This window comes from Symphalangus syndactylus, chromosome 4 (genome assembly GCF_028878055.3).
Source record: "Symphalangus syndactylus isolate Jambi chromosome 4, NHGRI_mSymSyn1-v2.1_pri, whole genome shotgun sequence".
Taxonomy (NCBI): domain Eukaryota; kingdom Metazoa; phylum Chordata; class Mammalia; order Primates; family Hylobatidae; genus Symphalangus; species Symphalangus syndactylus.
The window spans coordinates 55,674,418-55,692,312 of NC_072426.2; the positions used below are offsets into that span (position 1 = coordinate 55,674,418).

The 17,895-nt window shown below is 40.5% G+C and overlaps 1 protein-coding gene across 7 annotated transcripts in view; it reads left to right on the forward strand.

Moving 5' to 3' along the window:
- SEC24D (SEC24 homolog D, COPII coat complex component) overlaps nt 1-17,895 on the forward strand; it is a 115,634-nt gene that overhangs the window by 13,260 nt on the left and 84,479 nt on the right. For 4 of the 7 annotated variants that reach the window (XM_055274720.2, XM_055274719.2, XM_055274722.2 and 1 more), the window contains exons 3-6: nt 969-1,098; nt 8,268-8,416; nt 9,952-10,227; nt 10,516-10,646. In XM_055274720.2, coding sequence (XP_055130695.1) covers nt 969-1,098; nt 8,268-8,416; nt 9,952-10,227; nt 10,516-10,646 — 686 coding nt within the window. The remainder of the gene's footprint in view (nt 1-968; nt 1,099-8,267; nt 8,417-9,951; nt 10,228-10,515; nt 10,647-17,895) is intronic. The other 3 variants (XM_055274723.2, XM_063637952.1, XM_063637953.1) reach the window with 1 other exon arrangement.

Consider the following 17,895-nt stretch of genomic DNA (forward strand, 5'->3'; position numbering starts at 1 on the left):
GCTAGTGGAGACAGCAGATAGAAGAACTGAAGTTCTTCTCTTTTTTTCTTTCTAGAAGCTGGAAGAGGTCTCAGGTAATCTAGTCTAAGCCTTTCATTTTGCAGGAAGAAAACAGGTCCTTAAAGATAAGCTTCTTGCCCAGGGTCATACAACTAATAAATAACTATGTGGGGTCTTGAACTACTCTAACCCAAGCCCAGTGATTTCTCTCCTGTACTGCAATTTCTCAAGAAGAAAAGAGAGAAATCTGAAGACAGTTCCAAAGAGAAGTCTTTAAAGGTCTCTATTTGAGAAGAGCTGCTAATAAATGAAAACACAGACATTCCCAGAAGCATCCGTTAATTGCATGTGGTCCCATATTTTGTCTGAGCAAGCATGATGAATCTGACTCTGAGTGAGCAGTCCTCCAGCTGTTTATCATCCAGCTATTTAGGATCCTGGAAAGATTTTTAAGCTCTGAAGGAAGCACTCAGGATTTTTAGAAAGATAGACCCTACTCCCCACCCGCTTTTGTTGTGCTGTAAGTCAAAGGCATTTCTAGTGTCCTCCCCCATGCCCCATTTAGTTACAGTTAGAATGCTTTACCATGACCCTTCCTGCTTTTTCCAGGTTTATTTTCTGATATCTAACTGCCATTTTTCATTGCGTGTTCTAGTATTCTTTGCGTGGTAATGTACTTTATCAAGGTGCCTCTGTCATATGCAAATTTATTTTTTTCTGTTCTAGTTTCTGTTTAGTGATAAAATGATTCCCTTCTTTTCTGCTCTCTCATCATTATGATAGTCAAATACTCATACCAGAGCCTGGTATTGACAGGTCTGTAGGTGATGGTTAAGCTTGAAAGAGATTTTGTTCTAATCCATTTTTTTCCCTCCTCCTCCACCTAGTTTTCATTTTTAACCTAATGACTTTGCCTCATCTCTCTTTGTACTTTAATACACTTCTAAATTCATGCCCCTCTCTTGCAGGTATGATGAAGCCAGCAGGGCCTTTGGGGGCCGCTGCCACTGGGGGAATGTTGCCTCCGGGTCCTCCACCTCCTGGACCCCATCAATTTGGTCAGAATGGAGCTCATGCCACTAGTCACCCTCCCCAAAGGTGAGCTAGGTAGATTCCAACCTTCGTTTGTATATTCTCCTAAAATGATTTCAGAAATACCTTCTGAGCTTGTATGTTTATTGGTTGAAAGTTTGACCTTTTGATAATGTTATACCCCTGAAAGGATCTGTTAGATAACTGCCCTAGGAAACACAGCAATAAGAAAAGTTATGGCTGGGCATGATGGTTCATGGCTTTAATCCCAGCACTTTGAGAGGTCGAGTTGGGCAGATGGCTTGAGCCGAGAAGTTTGAGACCAGCCTAGGCAACATAGTGAGACCCCGTGTCTACAAAAATAGAAAAAATTAACTGGCCTGGTGGTGCACATTTGTAGTCCTAGCTACTGGAGAGGCTGAGGTGGGAGGATCCTGTAAGCCCGGGAAGTCAAGGCTGCAGTGAGCTATGATTGTGCCATTGCACTCCAGCCTGGGCAACACAGTGAGACCCTGTCTCAAAAAGAAAACAAGAAAAGTTATGAAGAAAAAGACAGTATTAGTAGATATTTAAAAACGTATCAAAAATTACTTGTATCAATACCATACATTTTAGTTTTGAGTTATATTCAGTTTATTTTAGAATTTTATATCAATTTTAATTCCTTTAGATGCCCATGGCCTTTATTCTTGAATAAAACTTTAAATCATTCTATTTTCTTGGATCCTTCACAGAACTGAGCTCAGTGCCAGTGGGTGCTTAATAAATATTTTGAAATTAAATCAGATTGTCGCCAATGGGTCTGTGAGCTTGATGTGGAAGGCACACAGATGCCAGTGAGGGATTCTCAAAAGGCAGAGCTATAGTAAAAACAACACAGGAAATAAATCTTGTGTTTGTGTTTATAGTAAATTGGGGAAGGGAAAAGCTGGAAGCAGGCCTGGAGAAGCCAAGATGTATGAAATATTTAGAGCCTACAGCCCACTAGGGACTAATCCCTGGGAAAGAAGCCAGCATCACACCTTCCCTGTTAGAAATCCCATTATTGTTTATCCGGTGAGGTGTAGCTGCCGAGAACCTGTGCCAAGCCAGTGCCAAGCCGCAGGCAGTGTTTGCTTCGGAGTTTCTCCAAGGATTACCCAGAGGCTTCATTTCTCAGGTTCCTTCCCAGGTAGAAAGGTTTGGGGGTGGGGAGGTGTGGGCAGTACCCCCTAGATATGACTCTAGACCCTCCTAATGGTGAAGCCTTTTAGTCATGGCCTTTCACGAAGTCTATAGTCCTCCATAATAGGAAAACTCCCTCTGGGATTTTTTAAAGTCATCAGGTTAATTCTCCTACAGGGCATTTGTGAGCTTGGCACTTGCTGGCTCTTGTTTGTCATGGTAACGTGACATTTGCTGGTTGAAATGGTAGCTATGGGATGCAGAGGGTAGGTCATTAAGTGTGATTGTGGTTTAAGCTTGGAGCAAGAAGTCAAAGGGTCTTATCGGGACTGATCCTACTGCCCTGAGTCTCAAAAGAGTGACAGAAAGGCAAGAGAGGAAGAGCAAAAAGACGGAGAACCAAAATGCCTCTTCTGGTTCAAGCAGTTTACTAACTGTGGACACTAGTGAAGTTCCTTGGCCATGCCCGTCCTCATTTTCATTTGTAAAATGAGAATATAGAATTCTCAGTCTAGAAGTAAAGGGGAGAAGATCTGGAAAAATTCATGGTTGCCGGGCGTGGTGGCTCACAGACTCACTTGTAAAATGAGAATATAGAATTCTCAGTCCAGAAGTAAAGGGGAGAAGACCTAGAAAAATTCATGGTTGCCAGGTGTGGTGGCTCACATCTGTAATCCCAACACTTTGGGAGGCTGACACGAGAGGATCGCCTGAGCCCAGGAGTTCAAGACAGCCTGGGCAACATGATGAGACCCCATCTCTACAAAAAAAATAAAAAATTAGCCAAGCATAGTGGCATGCACCTGTGGTCCCAGCTACTTCGGAGGCTGAGGTGGGAGGATTGCTTGAGCCCAGGAGGTACAGGCTGCAGTGAGCTGTGTTCATGCTATTATACTCCAGCCTGGGCGACAGAGGGAGACCCTGTCTCAAGGCAAAAAAAAAAAAAAAAAATTATTGTTGTAAACTTCCAGGCATCTCAGATTTTTTTTTTTTTAAAGAAAGAAATGCAAAGATTGAACAGCTGGTTTCAAGTTTAGAAAAATGTTTTGGTCACTGGTATTAGCCTGGAATTGATTGATCTTTTTGGTTTATTGCCATTTATTTCACTTGATCAGGTTGCTTAGGAGTGAGTAAACCATGGAGTTTACCATCAAGCAGGCCCTAACTTTGTAATTGTGAGCCCAGCACAGGGTTTGGCCCAGTGAAGAGCAGAGGACTCTAGAGTCAGGACATGTTTGCTAATCTTGGCCCAGACAATTACTAGCTAGATAAGTTACCTAACCTCTGTGTGCCTCCGTTTGCTCATGACGATTTTAACAATAGTATGTGGTTGTGAGGATTTTAATGATTAATACATGCAGAGTGCCTTACACAGTGCACTGTGCCCATGGACTCAACACCTTAGCATTTGTCAGTATCATTTCCATTGGATCTGAAAAGTCCACTGTTTATAGCTTGTCTGTCCTTAGAGCTCAATCTGGTTACTCATGACAGCTCAGGAATCTCTTGATAGCTTAAAGAATCTGCTTTTGTGGTGATTCTTAGGGAAGTACTGACAAATTTTACTCCTTCTCTTGTACTGTTCACTTGCTACAACTTGCATACTGGATCGAAGGTTAGAATTGGGGTTAAAAAGTGAAAAAATCAGGGAAAAGTATGGTATTTCAGGCTGAGCCTTCCTGGTTACCATGCTGCCTTGCCCTCATGGGACATGCCTCTGTGAATGTAGCGCAATGCAAGGGTAAAGTGCACCGTGCTTGTGCAGGTGAATCACACCAGTCTGATGACAGTGGCTGTCAAAGAGCATAGATGGCATATGACTTTTCTTTGTGGATTCTAGCATTTTATCTGTGTCATTTTTACTTAGTATACCAAAGAAATATTTTAATTTTACTGTATCTAAATTATCAAATAAAAACAAGATATAAATAAGTTACTATGTTGATTTGAATTTAACATGTAAAATTTTTATCTTTAAAATACTGCTATTTTAAATATAATGTTTTATAAAATTTAAAAATCATATCTAGTTATTTGTCTTTTTGATTTGACTGAGGAAGAATAAATGTCTTAAACTTGCAAGCAGTGCTAAAGTTATCTACATAGAGTTACTACTGGGTAGGATATTAAATAAAATCTGCAACCTAAAAATCAATGTTTTTCATTATAAAATAAAAATTCAATCAATCAATTGTAAGTGATGTATTCTGATGAAGAAACAGTGAATTTGAGGGAACAGTGGACCCATCTTCCCAAATTGAAGCTGATATATGTGAATCTACTAAGAAATTGATTTCAACAAAAGTTGAAGGAAGGAGCAATAAAAATAAGAGAAGTAGTTGTTTTTTCTTCAATTTTATTTAGTGTGGAGAACGATGCTAGGATTTGGTAGAACTTTCATTTTTTCTCTATGGGCTAGGTATTCAAAATTCTGATTTTGTTTCAATCAAATCTTGAAAAATTTGGCATCTTAATTCCGCATACAAACTTCAGCATACATCTCATTTCTTGAGCAATTTATTGCAAACTTGAAAATGGGGAGTGTTTGAAGTTGAACAGGCCACAGAAAACTGAGTCAACTCTACAGAGGATTAGGATTAAATTGAGGCTGAGTTTTCATGTTTTATTAATCATCTGGTAGTAATTCTTTATTGAATTCTTTCTTATGGTGAATCTGCCCTTCTCTGACATTCAGTGAAACAGTGAAATTAAAATATATACTTGACATTCAATGAAACCATAAATTAAAATATATAATTGAATGTTTTTCAGTCCAGAGCCATGTTAAATAAAGGCAGTCAACATGAGAAACATTTATTTAACTCTGTATGGTTCTTAATTTTAACATTCTATTTATAGCAAAAAAAAAAAAAAAAAAGGATCACTCCATTTCACTTGCTCTTTTTCAGAATTTGAAAGCTGAGAGCTACAGAGATTAAGTGGCTTACCTATAGTTACACACCAGGTTTCTACGCTAGGGCAGGAGGACCTGGATTCACACCTCAGCTTTGTATGACATGCTATGTGACTTTGAATAAAGTAATGAAATTAAAAAATATTGGCCAGGTGCGGTGGCTCATGCCTGTAATCCCAGCACTTTGGGAGGCCAAGGCGGGCGGATCACAAGGTCAAGAGATTGAGACCATCCTGGCCAACATGGTGAAACCCTGTCTCTACTAAAAATACAAAAATTAGCTGGGCGTGGTGGTGTGTACCTGTAATCCCAGCTACTCAGGAGGCTGAGGTAGGAGAATCACTTGAACCCAGGAGGTGGAGGTTGCAGTGAGCCAAGATCCCGCCATTGCACTCCAACCTGGGCAACAATAGCAAAACTCCGTCTCAAAAAAAAATAAAAATAAAAAATAAATAAACTAATTTGTATGTTTAAGATGTTCTTTCATCTCTTCCCTCATTTATGTGAGGGGTTTGTTAGCCATTTAATACTATTCTATTTATTTTAAAATTGATAATAATTGCTTTTAAAAACCAAATCTATTTAAGACTTACCATATTTAAGTTGGTCAGATAGAAATAATTGTGAATTTCTGAAACCTAACTCCTGGGGTATATGTTAGGCACTGAATCATAAGTAGGCATTTATGGGTTGAAAGTAATAACTGATGGTTATATAGACTCTCATTCTCTATTTTAAATCCTTAACCTTTGTTAAGTTAAAAAAAATACTTGAAGCTGCTTGTGTTATAAGTCCTGTTTGAAATATATTTTGTCCTACCTGTATTGTAAAACAAAAAATGATTCACAGAATTGTTTATTTAAAAGTATTAACATTTATGAAACACCTTTGAAAATGTTTTGGGGGGCTTTTTCTGCATGTAAATGCAACATCCCCAGTTTCTGCTTATCAAATCCAACGTCTGTAACCATACCTCATTGCATCTGTGAATATATTCTATAGTACATGTATATTCTGCCTGAGTGTAATTACTTCATTTATTCCCTATGACAAACTTTTTTTTTTTTTTTTTTTTTTGAGACGGTGTCTCCCTGTGTCTCCCAGGCTGGAGTACAGTGGCATGATCTTGGCTCACTGCAAGCTCTGCCTCCTGGTTCACGCCATTCTCCTGCCTCAGGCTCCCAATTAGCTGGGACTACAGGCACCCGTCATCACGCCCGGCTTTTTGTATTTTTAGTAGAGATGGGGTTTCACTGTGTTAGCCAGGATGGTCTCGATCTCCTGACCTCGTGATCCGCTCTCCTTGGCCTCCCAAAGTGCTGGGATTACAAGCATGAGCCACCACGCCCCGCCGACAAAGTTTTTTTAAAAGACGAAAAAGTATTATTTCTTAAAAAGAAGAAATGTTTTCATCTTAGGAAACAATGGATTTACAAAACAGACCTTTAATGTAATTCTTGAAATCATTTTTTAGTGATCACAACATATTTTAAATGTGTCATGCAAGACTAGAATTATATTTTTTGTGCTTGTGTTTCACCAGTGTCATTAATTGATTAGAGATATAAAGAAAACTTTTACTGTGAAAAGCTAATGTTTGTATTTTCTATCTTTTATTCATTTTCTTCCAAAAAGTGTTTAAGTCAAAGGGTGCTTAGCCTAACTGTGTTGGGCTTTTTGAAAAATTTGACAGGAGAGAAATTGGATAGTTTTGTTTAACAATATTTTTGGGTTACAATGTTATTCATTCAATTATTTCTAGCCAATTTTCTGCTATAGGATAGCTTGTACTTGTGTGTACAATGGAAAGAATGGAAAGAGCATTTTCTTTTTTTTTTTCTTGCAACATGTATTTTATTAGGCAGCCTTTTCTGTATCATTACAGAAGAGTCCTAAATTATAAATCAATTCCGGCTGCCGATAAAACATAGACTCTGCAGAAATAAGCTGTTCAGAGGTATGAGCGGAAAAGAGCATTTTCATCACTCACCTATTTATCTCAAAGTGTGAGATATTATTCTGCAAATATGCTTAATGTCATGCACTCAGAGTAATGGTTGGAAGGTTAATTTTCTGTCTTGTTTATAACAATTATTCAATTTAAACGTATGGAGAAAAATGACAAGATAAAATTAGTGTGATGCTTTTGAAAAGTGCACTCACTGAAGACCTGGAAAAACACTGGTCCTAGTGTTGTCACAAATAAATTGTGGGACTTCAGGCAAGCACTGGCTTCCCTCAGGCTCTGCTCTTAACCTCTCAATGGCAGTAGGGGGCAGATGGCAAGACATGGGCCATGGGGAAATAGTTTCCAGTTTTCAGATAGAGAAATTGAAATCAGGGTATACCATTTGGGAAAACTTAATTTTATTTAAAATTTAAAATAAGAATTTATAATGTGACTCTCAGGCAGGCTTTAATCGCATTTGGCAGATTAACCTTACTAGGTACATTGTCCAGATAGCGGCCGTTGTTTAAAGCAGAACAAGAAAAAATAAACGTCTAATAAGTTCAAGGTAAAGCATGATGTAATTTTTAGATTTTTTTTTTTTCTCTTTGGGACAGGGTCTGGCTCTGTTGCCCAGGCTAGAGTGCAGTGGCACAGTCTCAGCTCACTGTAGCCTTGACCTCCTGGGCTCAAGTGATCCTCTTACTTCAACCACCCAAGTAGCGCCACCACTCCTGGCTAATTTTTTATTTTCTTTTATTTTTTGTAGAGACAGGGTCTCACTATGTTGCCCAGGCTGGTCTTGAATTCCTGGGCTCAAGTTGTCCTCCCACCTCAGCCTCCCAAAGTGCTAGGATTATAGGCATGAGCCGCTGTTCCTGGCTGTATTATTTTCTTGATTTTCATTCTACTGATGATTAACTTTAGTATAGCTAAGGCTCTGATGGGCTCAGTTTCCCAAATTGATTTCCAGAACTGGTTTTATGCTCACATTAGGATTTTTTTTCTGTCTTGGTGTGTTCAGCATGTGAGCATAAATATAAGATGATGCTACATGATCAAGCTTAATTAAAGATTTAGTATATAATATCAGTCATTTTCCTAGGCCTACTAGACAGGCTTATTTAATTTTACAAGCTATTAACATTATTATTTGCCATTTGCTTGAGACGCTGTGATATTGTTTAACATCTTGTTTTCCTCTCTCAGATTTCCAGGCCCTCCACCTGTCAACAATGTGGCATCCTCATACGCACCATACCAACCCACTGCACAATCATCTTATCCAAGTCCTATATCCACTTCATCTGTCACCCAGCTGGGCAGCCAGCTCAGTGCTATGCAAATCAACAGCTATGGTAATAGTTTTATTATTAGTGTTTATTGACGGCCTTGTGTCCTAGTTATTTTTAATGAGAGAGGTTTTCTTCATTTTTAAAATAGATGTAACTAGGGCATACTGTGTTGAAGTAGTATTTGGACATTTTTAATAATAAAGCATCTATCTTATGTATGGCTATAGTTAATTGTTTTCTTGATCTTGCTGCCACTTATTTCAAGGTAATTGAAGGACCCTCAGAATACCTTCCATTCAATGATTGAACAATAAAAAAAGACAAAAAATGCTGACTTAACAAACATTAGAATAGTGAAATTAAGAAATAAGGATAATTTAAACCTTGTATTGTTTATGATGGGGCCCCCAAATCAGAAATATAGTACTCATTGTTTCACAGTGCATTTTAATTATGTGTTTAGATCATGGAAAGAATGGAAGCTCAGATGTTGTGAGGCAGAAAAGAGAAGAATAGGAGAGGAAAGAGTCACAGTACTGAGATTTACATCAACAGAAATGCTGTATATCCTGTGAGTCATGGAAAGCCCCACTGTAATGACAGCACAGTTGGCCACTTATCTAGATGAAGAATGTTTCCATGTTACTTAAAATTAGTTTTCTGAAGTATTATTAAAACCCCTCTATTTTCTGTCTTTTACTCATTCCAAAATGGATAAGTCTCCAAAGAAGCAACCCAATTTCCCATAATCAGAGAAAGGAAAACATAATCTGGCTTTACAGCTATTTCCAATATGATTGGAGAGCATGTTGGTGGCCCTTCTCTTCTGTCTGGTTATTTCTACCTAATTCTGAAATTTGTTTGGTCAAGTCACGCACAGGATGCAAATAATTTATTGAATGTGCAATTTACCTGAGTAATGCTTGTTATGTAATAGAATTTTTATATGATTTTCTAGATTTGTACCAGATACAGATGCTTTAATTAATGCATATATCATGTAATTACACAACTGAGTTAAAATTTATTCTATGAATTCCCCACTTAAATTATAAATGTTGCTTTTACCTTTTAAAAATTTTCCAGGCCAGGCATGGTGGCTCATACCTATAATCCCAGCACTTTAGGAAGCCAAGGAGGAAGTATTGCTTGAGCCCAGGAGTTTGAGACCAGCCTGAGTAGTATCACGAGACCCCATCTCTACAAAAACAACAACAACAAAAAAAATGAACTTGGCATGGTGGTGTGTGCCTGTAGTCTCAGTTACTTGGGAGGCTGAGGTGGGAGGATCACTGGAGCCCAGGATGTTGAGGCTACAGTGATCCATTATCTTGCCATTGTATTGCAGCCTCAGTGACAGAGCAAGACCCTGTCCTAAAAAAAAAAAAAAAAAAAAAAAAAAATCCCAGTTGTGTAAAATAGCATTTGTTCTGTTTTCTGAATGAAGATTTCAATTTGTGGCAAAAAACCCAAACGTGTTTCTGAGGGTGTCCTCTTGCTTTATGTCAGGAAAACAAACATCTCTGTCATGTACTTTGCAGAAGTCAGAGAGTTGAGAAATGTGGTATTTAAGTGGGCTGGTCTTCTTTCTCACACAGGTTCAGGCATGGCTCCTCCAAGCCAGGGACCCTCTGGCCCTCCGTCAGCCACATCATTGCAGACTCCTCCACGACCTCCACAGCCGTCCATTTTGCAGCCTGGATCTCAAGTTCTTCCACCACCACCCACCACACTCAATGGTCCTGGTGCCTCACCTTTGCCTCTACCAATGTACAGGCCAGATGGGCTCTCTGGGCCTCCTCCTCCAAATGCCCAGTACCAGCCCCCACCTCTTCCAGGCCAGACCTTGGGTGCTGGATATCCTCTGCAGCAGGGTAAGGCAGACAGGGTGCAGGGGAAGGCTTTGTGTTACCCAGGGGAACCCTTAACTGAAAATCAGCTTTGTTCCTATGTTACTAGTTATCTATCACTTTTAAGAAATGGTAGCTTTTGAAGAGTTTTGGCAAGAGCAAAGAAATGGGGAACCACATTCATACTTGACTCCTTGCCTTTTTTAATAAGGTGAAAAATAAAACATGCTTGACTGAACAGCATAATATCGTCAACAAGTCTTACATGCTGGATTTGGGATGATAGTCATTTCTCTTTAAATTTTTTCCAAGCAGCCAACTCTGGTCCCCAGATGGCAGGCACACAACTCTCTTACCCAGGAGGCTTCCCCGGAGGTCCTGCACAGATGGCTGGTCCGCCACAGTCCCAGAAGAAGCTGGATCCTGACTCTATCCCTAGCCCAGTAAGTGCTCTTCTCACTCTCACAGTGTCACTCACAAAGGAGCATTCATTTTTCTCAGCAACTCGTCAGTTTGTTAGCATTTATCTTGTTCATTATCATAGAAGTTATGAGATACTCATCACATAGAGGGAAGGCTTCCTTCCTTATATGCATGTATGGGGGAAAGCATGCTAGGGTTATGGGCATACTAAAGGTCTCCATGAAAGAGCAGCCTATGCTGATTTTTTTTTGTTTTGTTTTGGTGTCATATAAACTTGGCAGTGTCTATAATGTTTACATTGACATATTTTGGCAGTATCTATTGCTATCTAATGAGTAATTAACAGACTATATCCTATAGAAATAGGCTATTTTAGATAACTAAAGGATCCTTTTCAATAAGAGAAACCCATAGAGACTGAAAGTATATTTTACATCTTGCACATTAAAAAAACAAAACTTTTTTAATGTAAAGTTAGAACTAAACTCTTCACTCAAGTGATTTCTTTGGAGGGTTACTCTTTGATAATTTTATCAGTCAAGCTTTGCAAGGCTATTCTGCATAGCAGACAATCCCCAACTTGGCTTACAACTGCAAAGATGTATTTGTCACTCAGTTTACATGTAGGCTGCAGCAGCTGCAGATTGGCTTTAGGCTCTGCTTCATCCGTCCTTATCATTCCAGAATCCAGCGTGAAGAGGCAAACACTACTGAGGACATGCTATTTTGTGGCAGAGGGAGGAAACAGAGCTGGTCAAAATGTGCAACAGCTCTTAAAGCTTCCACTCATGTGTGGCATGTGTCATAACCACTCATGTGCCCTTGGCTGAAGCAAGTCATAAAACAAAGCCCGATGTCACTGAGGCAGGGAAGCTGCCAATCTTATGGCATTGGGATGTAAAATCCTTTTGGAATAATAATGAAGTTGGCTACAGTTAATTTTGTGTCTTTGAATAGGTTCTATAAACATAAGTACTTGAAGAAGTTAGAAATAAAGGAGCAGGAAAAGCTACCATATTAGCTAACTTATGCTGTGTAACCAACTGCTACAAAACAGTAGCTTAGCACTACTATTTATTAATACTCATGACCCAGTGGGTTCCCAGTTTTGCTAATCTGGGCCAGGCTCATGGATCTGGGGTCAGCTGGAGGCTTGGCTAGGGTGTGGATGGTTTAGGATAATGTATTAGTTTCCTGTGGCTGCTGTAACAAATTTGTGACAAATTTCCACAAATCAGGTGACTTAAAACGACAGAAATGTATTCTCTCACAGTTCTGGGGACCAAAAGTCCAAAATCAATGTGTTGGCAAGTGCTATGGTTTGAACATTTGCTCAAACTCATGTTGAAACTTAATCTCCAATGTGGCAGTGTTGAGAGAAGATTGGGTCGTAAGGGCTCTGCCCTTGTGAATGGATTAATCCGTTCATGGATTCGTGGGTTAATGGATTAATAGGTTATCATGGGAGTGGAACTGGTGGCCTTATAAAAAGAAGAAAAGAGACCTGAGCTAGCACGCTCAGCCCCTTTGCCATGTCATGCTCTGTGCCGCTTTGGGATTCTGCAGAGTCTCCACCAGAAGAAGGCTGTCACCACACGTGGCCCCTCAACCTGGGACTTCTTAGCCTCCATAACTATAAGAAATGAATGTCTTTTCTTTATAAATTACTGTTTCAGGTGTTATAAGCAATGAAAAACGGACTAAGCAGGGCTGTGCTGCCCCTGAAGGCTGTAGAGAAGAATCTGTTCCTAGGCTCTTTCAGCTTCTGGTGGCTCCAGGTCTTCCTTGGCTTGTGACCATACGACTCCAGTCCCTGCTTCTGTGGTCACATTGAATCCTTCTCTTTGTGTCTTCTTCTCTGGATGTCTGTCTCAAAATTCCTCTGCCTCTTTCTTATACATGTGATTCCATTCAGGGCCAGGATAAGCTCCTCCTCTCAAGATCATTAACTTAATAAAATTATTTTGCCATATGAGGTAATGAAATGGAAAAGGTTCCCTTGTTCCCCTTGGAGAGCATGCAGTGGGGGTGTGGCTCGCTTCTTCAGTGCTCCAAAGCTCAAATCTCCAGGGGAGGTTACAGATGGGCAGGCTGTGGGGCTCCGACTCCCATGGCAGTGTCTAGGGGTGAATGTTTACAGCTGAAGTCCCAGTGGGCGTGTGTTACAGGGTGCTCTTTTGGTTTGCCGTCTATAGGCGACTTGTATTAACCAGCTCAATTAGACCCCTTCCTTATCACAAGGACAGAGGGATTTCTGTATCCCAGGTTTTTGCCTTGATGTACTGGAAGAATTGGATCACACATGGGCTTGGAGAATGAGTGCAAGGTTTTATTGAGTAGAATTAGCTTTCAGCAGGTTGGGGAGCCAGAGGGAGATGGTTTTCCTCTCGAGTCCCACCACTCAGTGGCCTTGGCTCTCCTCCGACTGCCCCGGCCAAACTCCGCCTCTTCCCGTGTCTGTCAGTGTGCTCTTCTGCTGGCGTTCTCCCTCCACGTCCTCTCGCCATCCAGCTGCTTGTATCTTTATCCACTGATGTGCTCCTCTCCACGTCTGGCTGCCTGTGTGTCTGCTCACTAGGAAGTCGGGTTTTCATAGGCCCAGGATCGGGGCATGGCAGGCCAGGGTGGTTTTGGAAAATGCAGCATTTGGGCACGGAAGCAGGAGTGCCTGTCCTCACCTAGGTCCGTGGGGGTAGAGCCCTAACCAGGGACCCACCTTTTTCTACCTAGCACTTCCCTGCCCCCCTCCCGTATCAGTAGTATTCACAGATTTCAGAGATTAGGACATGGACGTATCTTTCTGAGGGCCACCACTCTGCCCATCATAGATAGTGTCATTTGTGTGTCTTGTGTTTGGTACCCATCTGTTGTTGGGGAATGACCAGGCCACATGGTCAAGTAGGATATACTGGGTTTGTTCATGGGGTGGCAGACATCCAAAAGGGAAGGTAGGAGTGTGCGTGGCCTTTTGAGGCTTAGGCTTGGAACTGGCACATCGCTACTTCTGCTACATTTTCTTGGCCAAAGCATGTCACAAGACTGCCTCAGATTCAAAAATGGACTTTGCCTCTTGATGGGAGGAGGGGCAAGGCAACATTGAAAAGAGCATTGATACAGGGAAGTGTAGATAATTTTGGCTATTTTTGTAATCTGTCACTTATTCTATGTTTATTTGACTTTAAAGTTGAAGATTTGTAATACTGTCTACTGCTATAACATGTTAGAAATTAAATTTTGACAATTCTTAGTGCATTTATTGATAATCATATTGCCAGTCATTACTTTTATGGCTTAAAAGAAAGAAGGAGGGAGATTTATTTTAAGTAATGGTTTTACTTCATTATGGGGACTGAATGGGAAAGTTCGGACAGCAGGCTGGAGACCCAGGGAAGAGCTGATATTGCAGCTCAAGTCTAAAGGCGTCTGGAAGCAGAATTTTCCTCTTTCTCAGGGAACCTTTTTCTCCTAAGGCCATCCACTGATTAGATTAAGCCCACCCACATTATGGAAAGTAATCTGCTTTACTCAAAGCCTGCCTGTTTAAATGTTAATTAGATCTTTAAAAATACTTTTAAAATACCTTCACAGCACCATCTAGACTTAGACTGGTGTTTGTCCCAAAAATGGCCTAGCCAAGTTGACACATAAAATTAACCGTCGTATCTCCTTTCTCTTGCATCATCTGCACTTCTTTGAAAACGAACTTAAGTTTTTCTGTGTCTAGATCATTCTCGTCAGAATATAAATATCCTATGATGCCTCCCATCATTAATAAAAGAAGCTTTCCTTGGCCTCTCCCCAAACCAGGATTCAGTTTCCACCCATCTCCTGGCTTTCTTTTAAAGCAAGAAATCTCCCAAAGAGTTGCCTATATCTGCTGTTTTCAGTTCATCTTCTCCCACTCTCTCCTGATCCTATTCCAGTTTAGATTTCATCACCACAACCCCACAATACTGTGCTAGTCCAATTACCAATGACTTCCTGTTACCAAATCTAATGGTCAATTCTCAGCTTTCATGTGATTTGACATCAGCAGTAATTTGACACATCTGTTTACTCTGTTCTCCTTGAAATGAAACTTACATTTTGCTTCTGGGATTCCACCCATTTGCTTATATCTCTGCCTACCCCACTGGAGGCTGTGTCTCCTTTGTTAATGTCTCCTCATCTCTCTGACCACCTAGTGTTAGAAGTGTCCTAAGGCTTAGTCTTTGGACCTTTCCTTTCTCCACTGGCATTTACTCTCTGAATAACACTTCTCAAAATGTGCTCGCAGGACAGCGCCATCAGCATCATCTGGGAGCTTATTAAAAATTCATGTTCTCAGGCCTCAGCCCAAACCTACAGAATCAGAATCTCTAAGGGTAAGGCCCTGGAATCTGTGTTTCGACAAGCTCTTCAGATGATTCCTAGGCACACTAAAGTGTGCAAAGCAGCACTCTAGGTAATTCCATCTATTCTCATGGCTTTGAATGAGAATGCAGATAATCCTAGTAAAGACCTTTTCCCTGAAATCCAGATCCAATTCCATTCTTCTAGCTCCTCAGGCCAAAAACCTGGGAATCATCTCTGATTCTTCCTTTCTTGCACATCTTATATTTAGTTCTTTAGCTAATTCTCTTGGTCCTACCTTGTCTACTCAGCCTGTTCCAAGCCTCTACTGTCTACCTTCCTAGGTTTTTATAAGAGCCTCCTAATTGGTCTCCTTGCCCTTTCAGTCTGCACAGAGCAGCCAGAGTCATCCATTCAAATTCTAAGTCAGATCAGGTCATGGCTACGGAAATCAATACTCTGATTAAAAACCAAAGTTCTTACAATAGTCTGCAGGACCCTACATTATTTGCCACCCCTGGCTCCCCTATACCCCCTGCCACACACACACTCACACACACAGCTACCTCTGACCTGGTCTCTTACCACTCTTCTCCACCCCCTTTGACCAGCAACACCAGCCTCTTTCTTGTTCCTTGGCAGGCCAAGCATGGCCCTGCCTCAAGGCCTTTGCCTTTATTCTGCTTAGATACTCTTCGCCTAGATTTATGCAGAGTGCAGCTCATGTCCTCATTTCCTTAATGTCCTCATTGCTCATCCTCAGTCTCCCTGGCACCCCATCCGTACCACTCCATATCCACAGCACTGAATTACTGCCTGATGTTGGGTGTGTTATTTGTACATTTGTTTACTTATTGCCTGTCTTCCGCACAAGAATGTCCACTCCATGATGGTGTTGTTCACTGGTGTGTCTTTAACACTTAGAACAGAGCCTGATACATAGTATATGTCCACATATTCCTTGAATGAATGAATGAATGGGCAACAAAAGCAAGAAGGAGTAGATGCTGTGACTCATCCAGGACCCTTATAATACATACAGACAAATCAGTCCAGTATTTATTTTTATCTTAAAACTAATGAAATAGTGATGGTCAGATGGAGCCTGTTTGTGTTCGTATTACCAAAGGAACATACTTTTGCTAACAAAATAAATTTTTCCTTCTGGAAAGAAAGATGTAAAGTCACACTTACTGAGCTTCTGCTATGCCCCAGTCCTGAGCGAAGTGCTTATTACAACCCTTTTGGTGGTGGTTTTAAACAAATTTTGAAAGTAAGGAAATGTATCATCATCAAAACTCTTCCTCCCTCCTTTTCTGTGTCCATAAGAGGATTATTCAGAAGCTGGGTGCTTTCTATAGGCCGGGCGCAGTGGCTCACACCTGTAATCCCAGCACTTTGGGAGGCTGAGGTGGGCGGATCACCAGGTCAGGAGATCGAGACCATCCTGGCTAACGTGGTGAAACCCCGTCTCTACTAAAAATACAAAAAATAGCCGGGCGTGGTGGCGTGTGCCTGTAGTCCCAGCTACTCGGGAGGCTGAGGCAGGAGAATGGCATGAACCTGGGAGGCAGAGCTTGCAGTGAGCCGAGATCGTGCCACTGCACTCCAGCCTGGGTGACAGAGCAAGACTCCATCTCAAAAAAAAAAAGAAGTTGGGTGCTTTCTACTCCACTTTATCTTACTGCTCCAAAATTCACATGATCCTGCTAAGCAGCCTTTCTTGCATGGCACGCACATCTTCTTGTTTTTCCCTTATCCTTGTTCATTTATCTCAAGATAATCACTTTCTTTTTTTTCTCTTTTCCAATTCTGTGTTATGAACCTGGAATGCTCCACTCATAGCAGGTAAATATAATTGTAATTCTAGCAGCACATCTTCTGAAGGAAAAATAAGTCTATACCTTTTGAAGTAGTTTTGGAGTTATCAAGGATCATTGTCATTAAATCTAAACCCTTCAAGTACTGAGTCACAGTCAAAATTGCTATTGAAGCTTCTATCTCTAAGCCTGTTTTTCAAGAACATGCATTTGAGATAAATAAAAAAGGTATAGTATTTTTTAGCAATTATCAGAACGACTTTAATCTCCCGTTCTTTTCTTTGTAGTATTCCATCCAAGATGTGAATTAATTTAGAAATGTAATTACTACTGATAACACTGTTTCTTTGGAGGCAGGGCTTTGTAAATTGCAAATGGATAATTTAAAAATAAACTTTTTGGAAATACAGTCTATTGAAGACTATATTCAATATGTTCTGTATATTATGCACACTAATACATTATCATGGCTTTTACCTCACTTTCATATTTGACTCTTTGTTAGTTGAAATGATTGTAATAAATACTAATAACATAAAAATGACTCTAAGCCAGGTGCAGTGGCTCACGCCTGTAATCCCAGCACTTTTGGTGGCTAAGGTAGGAGGAAAGCTTGAGCCCAAGAATTTGAGACAAGCCTGGTCAGCAAAGTTAGACCCCATCTCTACAAAAAATTTAAAAATTAACTGGGCATAGTGGTGCACACCTGTAGTCCCAGTTACTTGGGAGGCTGAGGCAAGAGAATGGCTTGAGCCCAGGAGATTGAGGCTGTAGTGAGCCCTCTTCACGCCACTGCACTCCAGCCTGGGCATCAGAGTAAGACCCTGTCTCAAAAAAATAAAAAACAACTGTATTTTTAATGAATCCGATTAACTTTGTGGTCAAAATACAGAATATAATTATAGTGTTTCGATTTCTCTGCTTTTTGTCTCTGCTCATGGTAGCTTTAGTCTTATCTGTGTCTGACAGCAGTTATGTTTGGAACCATTTTATATTTTAATCTAATAACAATTCACATCCTGTGAAATTAGGAGGGAAGACCTGTAGACCTAAAGGCAGGCTAAATCTGTCATCAACATTTCACAAAACCAATGTTGTCAGTACCAGCTGGGGGCTG